We start from the raw sequence: 15,167 nt of genomic DNA, 5'->3' as shown, positions 1-15,167 counted from the left end.
TGGGAAGCTTTGCAGAAGAAGTAGAATACAATGCCCATAAAGCACATATTCAAGACGATATACTGTAAATTGTAATGGCAAGAATGCCAAGTTATGGATTTGCAAAGAAAATCTTTAACATAAAGCCTCAGGCAGTTTTTGGAGTGTTTCACAGTAATAACCACAATTATCCAGAGATTTTTACCCTAACAATTATTTAGCTTACAGTCTGAATGCATGAAAATAGACTATGGATGAGAGAGGTCAGTAATTTTAGCTGATTATGAGTATGAGTTTTTTTTTCTTTTTTTTTCTAAAATTGTCAACATTGCAAAAATATTTGAAAACTTTAACATCAGAAAATAACATTTATGTTACTTTCATAGGAAAGAAGGAAAGAAAAGGGCCAGGCTCAGTGCTGTGTAGGTATGGGATGTGCCAACCTTTAATGTGGCTGGATGTCCACAGTGATTTATAGTAATATGCAACATGTTTGATTAATGGTGCTTTACTGACTAGATTATGTTAAACATGTGCCACATACTTTCAAATTATTGTTATTGTTTTATAAAATACAATGTAGACTGTAATTAGCTATGATCATGGGGTTTTGTGTGCTGATTGTCAGGTTCTTTAATATGAAATACTACGATTTTTGTGTTAACCCTTATTAAGGTTCTCAACAGGTAAACTCATCTAATTTGTGTTTAGTTGGCAGTGATGACATCACATGTAACAACTCCAATTGCAATGTGGATATAATAAGTTAAACTTTAAGATTATGCATGAGGAATTTATTTTAGTACTTCACATGAAATAGTTGATAAATAGTATATAATAAAAACAAATTCTGTGGAATTATTTCACTGTACTTTTTTATCTGAGATCAAAGTGGTGTGTGAACATGAACAAACTGCAAGTATATAGAATATATTCCAGTATATTCAAAATGTAAGGCCTTTGATGTCTTGCTTTAGCCCTGCAGAGCTCGATCCAGCACATGCTCGTCCTGCACAGGGAATGGCATGGTGACCCGTAGGTGGCTATGCTCCTCCATTGTGCGCTGGATGGTGTCATAAGCATTGGCATTCCCAGACCAACACCGCCGTGCCACCTAGTGGTCAAATGGTGGAATTACACACAGTGACAAAAGCACAAAATCAGCAATTGGGGGCTTGTAAACATCTCCAGCTAGTCTTTCTGGATCTTTGACAAGAAAACTGCCAGCCTCCTGCTCTCACTCACCCCATTGGACACGTCCCAGTTGAGCATCGTTCTGGCACGCCGACCCGCCTCCTCTGATCCGTCCAGGACCAGCCCAAAGCCCCCGTTGATGACCTCACCCCTGGAAAACAACATTCAAAGGGTCTAGCGGAGAGGGGGAAATCGGGCTGAACTCTCACAGTGGGAACAGATTAGGATTAAATGGATGCAGTCAGTGTGCACCTGCACGTGTCAATGTTTTATAAGTGCACTAACAGTGCTTTGTCAGTGTGCGTGTCAGTGTGTTGACCGTGTGTTGTTGGTGTGTTGTCAGCACAGCTGTGATGTTTAGATCCTCACCAGCCCACTCCTCCTCCGTTATGTAGAGCTACCCACGTGGCCCCGCGGAATGCGTCACCCACAAAGTTCTGCACTGCCATGTCTGAGAGGGACAGAGGGACATAACAACACAAACCCATTCTCTGCATGTTGTTGATACATGTACTCGTGCTCATGGAGTAGAATGGCTTTGCTTAAGTTACTTTGTCTGGGCTACTTCTCTCAGTGGGAAAAATTCTCCCTGTCTGCAGATTCACCTGTGACATAATCAACTGTGACACAGCTGGTGTCTGCCAGGCTACTTAGTACTTCTGATACATCTCTTTCTATATTTTAATTTAAAATAAGAGAAAGTGTCAAAATATATCCAAAAATGTAGTCACAATGTGTCAGTGAGTATAAACGCCTCTGACAGCGCATGAGACTAGAGTTTGGATAAGGATAAAACAGGATTCTTATTTGGATCCCTCCTGTTTGAGAAAATGAAGCTTTACAATTGACTTAAAAGTAAGGGCTTAGCAAGTCAATTGCAAAAGTGCCCCATGGATATATGCTTAGCTGAATACGTGCCTTGTAGTTATTGGGCAATGTGGATGTAATAGCCTAATGCAAACTAGTCTGTTAATTTGCTGTACAGCACAGAGGCTACCACAACTTTATGATGTCATTGCAGGGCCCTGATGCAGTATCTGAGCTGAGTGACTGAAGAAGCGTACCAGCGCAGAAGGCTGACCCATCATACACGTTGGATGTCTCTCTGAAGGGGCTGTCAGTTCCACTGACATCATGGTGGTCTCTGCTGATGACCACAGGGGCCTGGCCAGGGAACAGGGCACTAACTTGAACACTGCCATTCTCAAAGACCCACGGCATGGAACTGCACACAAGCACCCACAAACTCCCTCATCCCTAAATTTCACATAAACACCCACAGCCTCAGATAACACGTAAACCCCTCTCATGCCAAAGTGGGCACATTCTATCTGTGGGTGGTGCATAGGGGTGGTATGCATAGGATGTTATTTACCGAGACCCTCCCATCAGCGATGGCTTGGTTGATGGCCAGAGCTATGGACACTCGTCCTTTCTGGTCTGAGTAGAGAATTCTTGCCTGGGAGCCCACCACCTGTACACAGAAACACAGTCAAAAAAGAGACAATGTTTCCTGATAACACTTACAGACAACCAATCTAAACCAATATCTTTTGCACAGTCAGGGCAGAATCTTACAACACCACCAACTGAAATAAATGGAATCTACATGGAATTTGATCAAAAGCTGGCTGCTGTATGTTGTGTTGTCGCAGTGTAGGGTATTGTGTCATACAGAGTAGATTTGTGTCTCATGCTGTTTGAAATCCAAACAATAAAGCGCACTGCTATTTGAATTAAAATGTGTGTATCGGTGTCTGGGTGCACCGTTTCTCTGTACCACATCATGTCACTCAAGATTTCGGTGATGATGCTTGTGCTTGGGGTTGAGTGTCAGCATGCAGATGTACGTATCAGAGTACTAGCTGTTTTGCACAGGGGTGTTGTCTCTCTGTGTGTGCAGTCATTTCTGTGTTATGTCATGCTTATGTCTGTGTTGTGTCTTAATGTGTGTTGTAGTGCCTAAATGTGTCATGCTATGTCTCAGCTTGTGCTTTATGTTTGTGTTGTTGGCTGCTTCTGTGTTATACTCCCCTTGTGTTTCACTGCTTCTGTGTTATACTGTACTTTGTGTCTTCAGTGAATCTGGGCCTGTTGAAAATCTGCTTACACTGGGGCAGGAGAGGCACTTACCATATTGTGTTTCCCTGCCTGGCGGATCCAGCGGATGTTGTCATTATATTGCTGTCTCACACCTTCCGAAACTGAAACACAGGGAGAGATGCTTCACATCTCCACCCACGCTAAATACAAGTAAATATGCTAGTGTAATTTATAATATTTACCATACACCTTGTATACCCCTGTACATGGTTGTATTTGTATTATTTTGTGCTGTCACATATTATTTCAACACTGTCCTACATATCCTAACTCCTTATCATTATTTGTCATTTCATCACTGTAAATGAGAACTTGTTCCTAATTGACCCTCCTGGTTTCATAAAGCAATGTACAACTCTTAAACATGACCAGTCTGAATGTGACAAAGGAGCTCACTGTTCAATGCTGGAAACTTGATTAGAAAAAAAATGAAAAATTATAATTATCGATGATTGGCTGAAATTAACTCAACTAAAACAGACAAAAACAGACAAATAAACAATATCCAGAGTACATCAGTCTCATAAGTGTATCCAACTAGAGTGGCAAAGGTTTCCTGCATTTTCAAGAGTCAGAGCTGGAGTCGTATAACGATTACGGCTGGCCTTTGCTAGTCACTGTCTGACAATTTAGGCTATGCCTTTCATTTTCTGAGTTGTGAGGGCTTCCCTACAGTTTCACACATTACAGATTATTTACCATGTGCTCTCCCCCTAAGGCCCTCACCTGAAGCACTGATTTCCTCCAGCACAGTGGCAGCGATGTCATCGGTCTGTGCCAAGTCGCGAGGGTCACCGGAGGTGCAGACCCAGCGGAATGGGCCAAAGCCCAGGGAGAAGATATCCCTGCAGTCGACCACACAAACATGGACACCATTTGTTGTAGAGCACAGTATTTAAGAAAACAGCCTGGCACCCACAAGCCTGAGACCCTCACCCCATGATATGCTGTACATAGGAGGGGTATCTGAATTCAGTCTTCGCAGCTCCAGTCTTCCCCACATCCGCACCTGAGGAGACAGAGAAGGAGGGCACAGTCAGAGCCATGCTGACCCACAGTTCCATCCTCCTGCTCCTGTGTGGCCTAGAATTAATGGCAATAAGACTCACATTGTGGTCACTCAGTGCTAATCCTCAATCTGTCTAAAAGTGGAATCATAGACAGAGGTAGGATTACCATTCAATGGCCATAATGTGAGACTTCTCACCTCTTCAGTCTTCTCACATCTAAAGAGAGTTACATTCGGATTTTACTGTCCTCACACGAAGAAGTTAATTTCCACAGTTCATGAGAGACAGACCGAAAGAGAAAACAGTACAATACAGACAGTGCATGTGTGTCACAAAATGCAGCACATTTAAGACAATGATGCGGATTATCTGTGTAACAACTTTACAGATCATCTCTGTAGAGGTCAAGAGAACAGAGCAGGGCATGTGTGAGGATGCAGTTGAAGAACCTGTGACTCACCCGCTCTTTGGGCCTCAAGGAGGAAAGCATTGCCGTAATCCCAGAAGAACATCCCTGCTTCAGCAAGTTTGTTTATGGCAGCAACCTGCCTTCGGAGGCTGAGGAGGAGGAGTCTGTGTTAGAGCCCCTTTTCCTTCATTGAACCCACTCACACATACTTTAGAGCTGGACACTGGGCAACTGGTCTCTATAATAACATTCTCTTCTGTAATGCCATGTGCATTCATTGGTAGAATGCTTTTATTAATATTCATAAACCATGTGAAACGTACACCTATAGACTGTGTGCAGGAAGGAGCACCACTCATGTGATTCACAGCAGCAACGTGCCACTTAATCCCCAGTGTGGCCAGTCAAGGGGGATGCCTTGTTTTCACTGAGAAACCATACTGGCATTTAGCCTGAACACCACGGTGAAAACAACAAAAAATTCAACAACAGGTATACAGCACATAGACAAGAGAACTCAAGAGGAAAAAGGCAGACAGATGGACATTCAGCAGGAGAAGTGTTTGCGCTCACCTGTCCTGGACAGCAGTACGGAAGCGGGCTGGGTCAGTGGCCATGAGCTGGTTGGCCTGGCGCAGGCTGAGCTGGGCTGGGTAGTACCCCCCACTGAAGGGGTTATGGAGTGAGGTCTGGTCTGAGCCGAGGTCCACCAGCAGCTCCCCTGTTGCCTCATACTCCTTTACCAGCCTTTCCCTAAAAAGTAGAAAACGGAGTGACACAATTGCTTGACACTGACAAGCCATTATCTGTCTGCGTTACTGTGTTCACTGTGAGGCAAACCCCTTTGATGCAGTGAGAATGAGGTGGCCCAGGTCTTTCCCACAAAGCAGCCAGAATAAGACAGCTCCAGTCTGCCCAGAAAAATGCTTTGATACTGTTGTCTGCTTTCTGTCAAACACGTCAATCTACAACAAGCAGATTTAAAGACCACCACTGTCTTCTCTAGCAACACAGACAAACACACACATAGATGCAGGCGCATATACACAAACATGAACACACACATACTTACCACAGGTCCACAATATTGCCATGATAACCCAAACTGAGGGGTGTCTTGGTTCTCTTGGCTTCCCTGTGGAAAACGATCAGAGACACAAAAACACACAATGTAATGTATGCACTTGAAAACATGATTGAAATGAAATAATTGAAAGCACACACCCTGACTGATTTTAGTTGCCATAAATCATTACAAAATCAAATAACCACAACATCAACCATTGTACAATTTAATTCTGGCCTTTTATTGAGCAATAATTATTGCTGAGGAGTGATCAGAGTGAAGTTATATGTGCTTGAATCAGTGGTTTTGTACAGACTTTGTATGGGAAATAGTTCTCCTTATTCTCTGAGATATGATTACAGAGCATGGTGAAATCCTGTGAAAGATGTGGGGGTTCATTCAGGACATCATTGGAAGATACTCCAAACAACTGCAGGATACATTTGATTGGATATCATTGTGTGTCATTTCACCATGATAGTAAGTGTCTGATGGAGCTTACCGGATTTGGCGAATGCAGTGATCCAGATCTGCGGTGACTTCCATTAGCCAGCCCTGCTCATGCCTCTTCTTCAAAGGGGCTTCATCCACCTACACACACAGAGCAGGATGAAGACTACAACACACAGCACACTGCACACCTGCACAATACACACAGCAAAAAGAAAAACACAACACAGAATACAAAACACATAGAAGAACAGCAAAGTAGGACAGTATTACAACACATGAAGCCCCTCCCCTTTCTGGGCAGTAACTGAACTCTGACCTCAGCTATGACCCCCACGCAGCCAGCGATGACCGCAGCTTTTGCCTGAGCACCACTCATGCCCCCGAGGCCTGAGGTCACGAACACCCGGCCGCTCAGGTCCCCTGTACCCAGGTACCGCCGGCCAGCGTTCAGCACGGTCAGCTGCAGGACAAGAGGGACAGGGAGCAGACAGGTGATGAAAATCGGGACAAGATAAATTTCAGACATTATGAAAATTCTGGACCAAGGCCGAACCAAGGGGTTTTTAAATCTTTCAAAACCATTAGTCACTGTTGATAAATAGAACACAGCGCAGATCAAAGAGGAAGTTGATAAAAAGGAAGTGAGTGAAACTGTGACTGAATTGTTGTTGTCGTTACACTCTTCTTTTCACCCTTCATTTATTCTGGTGTTACAGACTTTTAGTCATATAGATAGCATGTGAGACATTGTGCAACCCTTTGCTTCAGCCTGTTTAAGGGGTCAGAAACGTTGATTCCGGTCTCATTCCCTCACTCCTGTCAGGATCTCTACATCAGGTAGAGACCATGTACAGACTGTGTGAGAGCACCCTCTACAGCTAGATTGAGACACTCACCATGGTGCCATGGACAATTCCCTGGGGTCCGATGTAGCAGTAACTCCCAGCTGTCATCTGTCCGTACCTGTGTGAATGCCCAATAAGACACATTCGTGAAGCTGATCAGTCATGTATATTCAGTGCCAAACTGTAACTGAAGTTTACCAGCAACTCTATGTTACTCTTTGCAGTTTACAGTGATCATTTATTAACTGTCTTTGAAATGAATCAAAAAGGGAGGACAATTTCCCAGTGGGTTGTGCATTTTGACATTTTAACCCAACATGATCATTTCATACTATAACTGTATAATTCATTATATCTCTGTCAGTAAACTATAAAAACAAAAAGGTCTCACATTGTAATCCCCATGGCAAACATCCTCTCATAGTCTTCTCTAGAGGAGTAATTTGGAATGACCTGGACCAGAAACCAGAAATCATCAACAACAGTCAAAAAAGTAGTCAGAAACAGACAGATCTTTCCATGAATGCAAACTGAGAAAATGTAAGATCCAGCCCATACTGGTATGGCAACAGACAGTGGATAGTAGAATGTATAGAAAGACATACTAATGAATAGACAGACACCCAGACATGTAACAACATACCGTGTTAAAGTGTTGTGGGGAAAAAAGAGAAAGGCCTCATTAGCCACAAGGATCTGACAGTGACTTCAAAATAAACCTCCATGACAACTTCACAATATCAAAAAAGCTTTTATGGAAGGTGAAATGTTGATATTGGAGAACCTAAACTATCTTGCCATCCTGCAAGAGCTGTTGGATGTTGCAAATGATGATTTGTTTTTACCATAACTTATTACCTCACCTAAGAGGGGAAATTACACTTTTGACTCTCTTTTTTTGCAATATTCCTGATAAAATTGCCAGAACTCGAGTCACTGGGGTCAAGTGTCTTGAGCTTGAGTATGCGCAATAAGAAAAAGTCTTAGTTGTTGTAACAGATCCATCTGTAAGGAACTAGACATTGTAGCAGGTAAAAAGCCAACTGGATGCAGGGGTATATAGAATACATAGCGAAAGGAGACTGTGGTAAATCTATACAATGCCACAGGTATGAGTTATGGGGGTCAGGAGTGACCTGAGTGTAAAAATAAGGGATTATTAATGCATTCCATGGAAGCCGTTCGAAGGTTTTGTCAAATGGCAATGGTTTTGTCAAGTGGAAAATAGCGAAAAGTAAATTTCAGACAAATGTTGCAAAGTATTCAAACAGATTCATTACCGTATTATCTGTAGTATATAAAGCCTAGGATCATTCAAGACCACTAGGCACGATGATTGTTTAATTCAAGGGGTGCTGACTTGTATTATTTAACTTATGAATTATGCATGTTTTCATTGTTTTTTTAACACTCAATTTATACTTTTATAACTGCCTATATTTTTTAATCTATTTTTAGTTTTTATTGTATAGTATTGCTATATTTGCTGATGTTACCATTTTAATAGCTTTTTATGCATGATAAGCATCATGAATAAAATTAACTGTCATGATTTTAGATATGGGCTAAATTATGAGCCAAGATGTCCTGTTCTCATCAGAACAATAATCTTATGATGTTCTTATGCTTTCATGTTCTCACCATGCCATTGGTGATGACGACGCGGGGGGAAGAGGGAAGGCTGGGGAAGAGGCCCAGAGGGTGTCCGCTGTACATCACCAGAGTCTGCTCCTCTGACATCTCACTCAGGTAGTGCATCACCAGCCAGAACTGCAGAGATACAGAGAAAATACACCGAGCACAGTCAGAGTCCAAGCCACAATATTACAATATCAGCACGAGAAACCTAACATACAACATCAATGTGAGTGCCCCAGTGAAAACTCCAACATGCCACTGAGAAAACTGCAAAACGCCACTGTCAGATCGAAAACCACTAACATAAAACCATAAAAAACATAAAACTAAAACCAAGAGCATTAACATTTTCAGCAACCAGCATCAAATAGGACAGGGTCTCCATATTGTAGGGTGACATGACCATTGTGGGCTCTGTCACTCCTGGGAGTCTGCGGAGGCCATGGCTCATCCTCTCTTTGGTGAGCTGATCAGGGATCATGGGATCGGTGAAACCTGAGTGCTCATGTGTATCAGGCTGATGTACATGCCTCCTTACCTGAGCCCAGTTGCTGAACACCTGTCCGTTTCCACCATAGGTGACCAGCTCTTGTGGAAACTTGAACATAGAAAGGAGAGGCAGGATGGCAGTGAGCCATGTGATCTCTTTATTTCAAAAACAATCTAAGGTGCATGGTCAAGCAATAATGGTCTATTTTATCTTTAAGACATACACATTTTATTCATTTTTGAAGTATGAATTGAAAGCCAACTTTGTCTTGCAAAGTCCATACGCATATCATAAAGCACATCTATCACATATAAGGTGGTGACCATGTCATTATACTGCTGTCAACAATATCCACATCACTGTATTAGACAGATAGCAGCAGTGAAGCATAGAAAACCTCATATGATCCAGGCAGAGAAACTGAGCAGTGTGATAGAGGCCATTACCTGTGCAACGGCAGGATCCAAGTTGTTCATAATCATGTGCATGATTGCAGCTGCCTGGCGTGTTCGACAGGGGTACTGATCTATAGGGTATGCTCTGGGCGTGGAGTTAACACAGGCTATGTTACATATCACCACTCCATTATCAAACATGCTCTATGTACCCCCCCCCCCCACACACACACACACTCACCAGTAAACAGCTGATGGCAACACTGAGAAAAACAAGATAACATTTCCTCTAAAGCTCTTAGGCAATGGACTAACTGTTACATCAGTTACTAAAAGTAGACTGACAACCAGCCAGGGTCAGATTGTTACATTAAAGATTATTCCGGTCTGATCTGGGAGTTGGGGCTGGTTCCCTGTCAACCAACCCCCCCGGTTTTGCTCTCAATCTCCACTGTTGCATCTGCACTGCTGTGCAGAGGCACAGCTGCTGTTGCAGTGTCTTGGGGTATTAGAATATTCTTGAGGCAGAGCATATGACTGAGGGCGTGTCTGGGCGTGTCAGGGCCATACCTCATTTGGATGGGAGGGCAGAAGCGGTACATATAGATGTGCCCGTACTGACGCAGCTCCTGGGCAAACTCAGTGGCCAGGGTGGAATGGAGGGGAGGGGGGAAGTACCTCAGGGCATTCCTGAGCGCCAGCTGAGAGGAAGGAGGACATCAGTTTAGACTGCAAACATGGATAGAAATGAATACTTCTTTGCCTTTTTTGTAAATGTGGTTGGCTTGCTTTTGGAATCAAATTACTCACTGTTGAAATGCACTACTAGGTTATGCCCAGGTGTGTCAGCAGCTGTGCATTTAATTAGCTTAGCAGCTTAGCTAACCACCTAATTGGATTGCAAGTTACAGCACCTACTGTACCTTTCTATGTATATTACCCATACAAATAACACAAATATATATACAAATATATGCATATTATACATACTCATACTGTATTTTAACAACTACCTGTGGAGCCAAAGACAAATTTCCACATTTGTGGACAATAAAGTCATATTATTATTATTATCTTGTACATTACCTTGAACAAGAGCATCTACTGGATGTCAACAATGTAAATGTATAGTTAAATGTATTTTGAATGTTTCTTTGGATAAGAGCATCCACTGCACAGCTACTGAATAGAGAGCTATACAGCTATGCTTGCGCAACGATCATCAATCTTAGAGCACCGTGTTGAAGCCTGCCCTTTTAAAAAAGCTGAGCCCTGGAATGATAGCTCTTGACAATGCTGTTCATAGTATTCCGATAAACCAAACTACATTTCCTTTTTATTTCTATATATTTTTGAAATACAGTTGAGTGTTATAACAGTGCAGAGTTCCTTAACATATCAGCCCTGTTCTCTTTGTGTATGTGCCTGTTACAAATCCTCCTATTGACATAACATATTCTTTTCTGTCATGCTGCAGAGAGTATGTCATACTGCTCGTACTACAGAGGCATTATGGACCATGATCTGGACCTGCTCTCTCACTATCTCTTTCTGTGTAACTGTCAACCATTTTTCCCTCCCACTTTCCTAGTTTAATTCAGCTCAATTTGCCATAAATTGATAAACATAATACATAAATACAGCTTAGAATAAAATATATATATATAATTAAAACAACAGGGCCAAGTCACTGAAAAGAACAGAGGAAATACTGAGTACCATTCACAGGAAATAATGCCTCTTTTATTTGTGTAATGTGAGTACGCTTAATAATTGTTGTATTGAATGCTTGCTCTCACATTGATATGAGCACTTTACAGAGTTACGGCACTATAAGTCACAGAGCTATTTTGCAAATGTGCATGTATTGACATATGGGGCATATACGATTTATGAGAAAATTGGCATATTTATATGCTGAGAGCATTGTAGTGAGATTTCATTTTACAAAGTAAAAGCATTAAGGTATTAATGAAGTCATTTTGTGTCACTAAAACATTTGCTGTGTGAGCATCCACATATGACACTATCAGTGCCTCACACACCTATGTTTCACTCTCAGGAAGATGGTAACTTCTCTGAGGATTTTGAGTTAGCTTTCACAAAGTGTCTCTGACTTCCCTGTATTTTCAAACTGTGTAATTTAGAGCAACTCTGTTTTGATCCCTTTTCAACGGCAGTGTGACCTCAGCCTCTGTTCTCAGGATAGTCAGGGTTGCCTTTGAGTCTGTACTCTGTCAAAAATATGTCAGTGCTTAAAATTGATCACTGTAGACCGACATAGATCTTATGTGGTGGAATTGCTTTTCATGGCCCCATAGCCATGTGGTTCAAGAGTTGCAGCTCTTATCTCTTCCTCTTCTAATCATTGACCAAAAGCAGTCTGCCATTCAGGTAGGTAAACATTTCACAGAAGCTGGAACAAGTTAGTGTTGCATGGATCACCTTTTTTACTCCTAACGTTTTCTTCTTCTTTTTCTTGTTCAATTGAATGAATAAAAATGACCAGTGACTGTAACACAGGATCATCCTAACTGCTATTCTGTATCTTGGATACAGCCAGAGTTCTTGTAGCTTTACAGCAATGATAAATAAGAAATAGAAATACAGTGAATGTTGTCATAAATTGTGTTTTATGGTCATGGCTAATTACTTAACTGCATATGTAGCCTTGGATACAATGCAAGTTACAATGGTTTCCCAGGGAATCAAACTTCAGAAATGGCTAAATGTAAGTGTAAGTATGTGTGTCTCAAGTGTGGAATATCAGCATACTCCAGACATACAAGCGTGTACAAGAAAGCTTATTTTACCCTAGACTCAGGATCTAGAGCAGATACAGGTTGATTTTTATACATGATCTACTTTTGCATGTTGTATAACTTTTTTCTTCTCACTGAGCCAGGAACTTAGGACTTACCCTTTCTTCCTGAGACGAAAGGTTGGGTGTCCGGACCGGTGCGTGTGGGACATTTGGATCCCTGCCTCTGTTGCTGGGGAGAGGGTTCAGGGGTAACCCTCCACACAGCTCCTTTAAAGTGGACATACTGTTTCCAGTTGCCAACCAGAAAAAGAAAGAACAGGACTGTCAGGACAGATGTGTAGTTATAGGGCAAACAGGAGTGAAAGTTTCAGTTTCAGAGTTCAGTAGAGTGAGAAAGTTAGTAAGACACACCCAGAGAAACACAGAGACAGGGAGACTGGTTGTGTACTGGAGGCTGGCAACAGTATTATTTGATGGTCCCCGCTGATTTCAGTATTGGTCCAGGTATCTCAGTGGTTCTGCCTGCAATTAGGGGCAGCTACCCTAACAGGGAACCTGTGCACCCCTCCTCCCCTCCGTCTCATTGGCCGGTCCACCTCGGCTCCCACTGGACTTCACCAATCCTGACCAAAGAGCAACCTGGGGCTAATTATTGATCCCGTAGAACATGATGTGTCACTCTTTCCCCCCGACAAACATTTCTAAACTGGTATTGCTTAGTTTCCTGCCGAGGGAAACAGAAATGAACATGACAGACACAAATCCAACCTTTGACCGACCTAACCTTAAGTAAACTTTTAGCTAAGGCTTCTGAGTCAGTGGCCTCTAGCCATCATGCCAAATGACCCCACCCCATTTTGGTTTTAATGTTTCAAAGTCACTCTGCAGTTGGATGAGGGTTTTCCATTGTTCACAGCATGTCATCACAAAGATGTGGTGACTATCTGTGTCAAGTGATTTCTCTGCAGCCTTCTATCATTTCTCTTTTCTGGTACAGTGCCAACTCTGGACCTCAGTGAAGCACAGAGTATATCTGATCTCCCTCCCCTAACCCCCTTCTCAGTGTCGCTGCATTGGGGACAGATCACATTGGTATAAGACTCAGGTCCAGTTCTATGTTAACAGAACTCAGAAAAAAACAGAAAAATTTGATAACTACCCCTGATGGCTATTCTTACTTCTTCTGAAAATTGAATCCACTGCACTGTAACTGGCATCTTTAAGAATGTTTCAAGACAGCATTTTTGGATTCCATCTTTAGGTGTCAAGGCTCAGAATTCCAACATAATGAAATGGATATCTTATGATTTCTCAGGATTTCTCATTTAAAATTGCCAAATTTAGAATACAGTAAATGGAAGTCACCATGACACTTGAGGAATGATTCAGAAATTATTCTACAGACTGGTTTATCATCCGTTATTCTGATAAGCATTTCATGGATTTCCTTAAGTAAAACAAGACATGTGAACTGTATGGAACTAGAAAATGAAGGGTAGCATGAATCAGTAGTTAGAAAGCCAGCTAGGGATTTGGATATAAATTTGGATATGTACAAATGATCTTTTCTTCCTCAGCTGACTACTGCAGCCCCTATAACCTGCTAACAACCTATATAACTATGGGAAAAATCCTGTTCTTGATTACCTCGTTCTGAGGGCTTCTCTTGCACACAATCTGCCTAAATGTGGTTTTTGAAGTATGACTTCATAATCCCAGTAATATCACAATTTTGCAGAATGTTATTATAGCTACCTCCTGATACACTCAATACTGTCATTGGGTAATGAGCAATTAATGGGACTGTCATACTCTACAACTCATTTACCATCAAATGTAAAACAAGCAGACATGGGAACCAATCTCAGATTTGTTTTCATTCAGGTAAGTAGAATAGCGAACAAGTCAGTTTTTTAAAAAAGCAGACATTAGCAGGACCTGCAAAAGATGTGTAGGTATGTGTGCTTTCTTGACCTGCCCAGCTACACATAACATTACACATAAAGTGAGAAAAGTGCCTGACCTGTCAAGTACCAGAAAGGGGAGTATGATATAATTGCTATGCTGTGGCTTGTTCTGTCAGTTTTCACGTTTAAGTTTTTGTTTCAAAATTCAACACAAAATGAATCAACTACTGCAGCACAACCAGGCAAGAGCAGCCCAGAAGATAAACCCAACAGAAGCATGATCCGTGAAGTGCAATTTCCCAGTTCCACAGATAGCTAGAGTCTTGGTTGACCATTGACAGGCAGACTAGAAAGCAATTAGTGTGTAGAATGGCACAATTTAAGATGACTTGAGCTGTCAGATGAAGTTACAGTTGTAGCAAATTAGGTAAAGACAGTGATTTCAGCATTCCTTGTTCAAAAATGAAGGGAAATAAATGAAAATTATTGTAAAAACACTCAAAGAAAATAAACCAGGATTATGCACAATTTAAACACAAACATGAACAGCATGGTTTGGTTCATGTTTGAAATTACATCATTTTTAACAACTTTGCCTTCTCTGCTATTGCCCATACATAAATTGTTAGCAGGGTGTGAGGCATCGACCAAAGTTTGAAATAAACTGGTTTATTTACCCTGTATGATGAAGTTGGGAGCAAAAAAGTTGTTTCTCTGCCTTCCAGAGGATTTAATCAATTGTTTCTGTGCAGTCTCATTAAAAAAAAGAGAGATTTATGACAGAACCGTTTATCCTGTAACCCTCAATACACTTCTGCTCTGAAGAATGGCAATTACTCTCCAAATATTGCCAGTCCTGACTAATGTACAGTCAGACTCAAGTGTAGAGGGCTTAATCCTGTTACAGCCCCTCT

The 15,167-nt window shown here is 41.7% G+C and overlaps 1 protein-coding gene across 2 annotated transcripts; it reads right to left on the bottom strand.

The window, feature by feature from the left end:
* Nucleotides 1-371: 371 nt before the first annotated feature.
* On the bottom strand, nt 372-15,167 carry uroc1 (urocanate hydratase 1). Of its 2 annotated transcripts, none has more exons than XM_036532410.1 (21): nt 14,931-15,167; nt 12,503-12,629; nt 10,153-10,283; nt 9,634-9,727; nt 9,236-9,295; nt 8,701-8,829; nt 7,451-7,512; nt 7,111-7,177; nt 6,531-6,674; nt 6,264-6,352; nt 5,768-5,830; nt 5,269-5,448; nt 4,747-4,844; nt 4,213-4,285; nt 4,003-4,121; nt 3,307-3,377; nt 2,549-2,647; nt 2,238-2,337; nt 1,543-1,624; nt 1,225-1,324; nt 372-1,093 (listed from the first exon to the last, which is right to left on the bottom strand). In XM_036532410.1, exons 2-21 carry the CDS (start codon nt 12,626-12,628, stop codon nt 953-955), a joined length of 2,028 nt encoding a protein of 675 aa, XP_036388303.1. In that variant the 5' UTR covers nt 12,629; nt 14,931-15,167; the 3' UTR covers nt 372-952. The 2 variants fall into 2 exon arrangements, with proteins under 2 accessions (XP_036388303.1, XP_036388302.1); XM_036532409.1 differs by lacking the exon at nt 14,931-15,167 and adding an exon at nt 12,758-12,917.

This window comes from Megalops cyprinoides, chromosome 7 (assembly GCF_013368585.1).
Source record: "Megalops cyprinoides isolate fMegCyp1 chromosome 7, fMegCyp1.pri, whole genome shotgun sequence".
Lineage (NCBI taxonomy): Eukaryota > Metazoa > Chordata > Actinopteri > Elopiformes > Megalopidae > Megalops > Megalops cyprinoides.
The sequence above is the reverse complement of the archived record's forward strand: the minus strand, read 5'-3'. Positions and strand labels throughout refer to the sequence as shown.

Excerpts from the sequence above, each read along its gene's own strand:
- uroc1 (XM_036532410.1), bottom strand. The coding sequence starts at position 12,628 with ATGTCCACTTTAAAGGAGCTGTGTGGAGGGTTACCCCTGAACCCTCTC. Across the intron at positions 6,675-7,110 it reads GAATTGTCCATGGCACCATG|CTGACCGTGCTGAACGCTGG; the intron begins GTGAGTGTCTCA and ends CTTGTCCTGCAG. Across the intron at positions 6,353-6,530 it reads GCGTGGGGGTCATAGCTGAG|GTGGATGAAGCCCCTTTGAA; the intron begins GTCAGAGTTCAG and ends CTGTGTGTGTAG.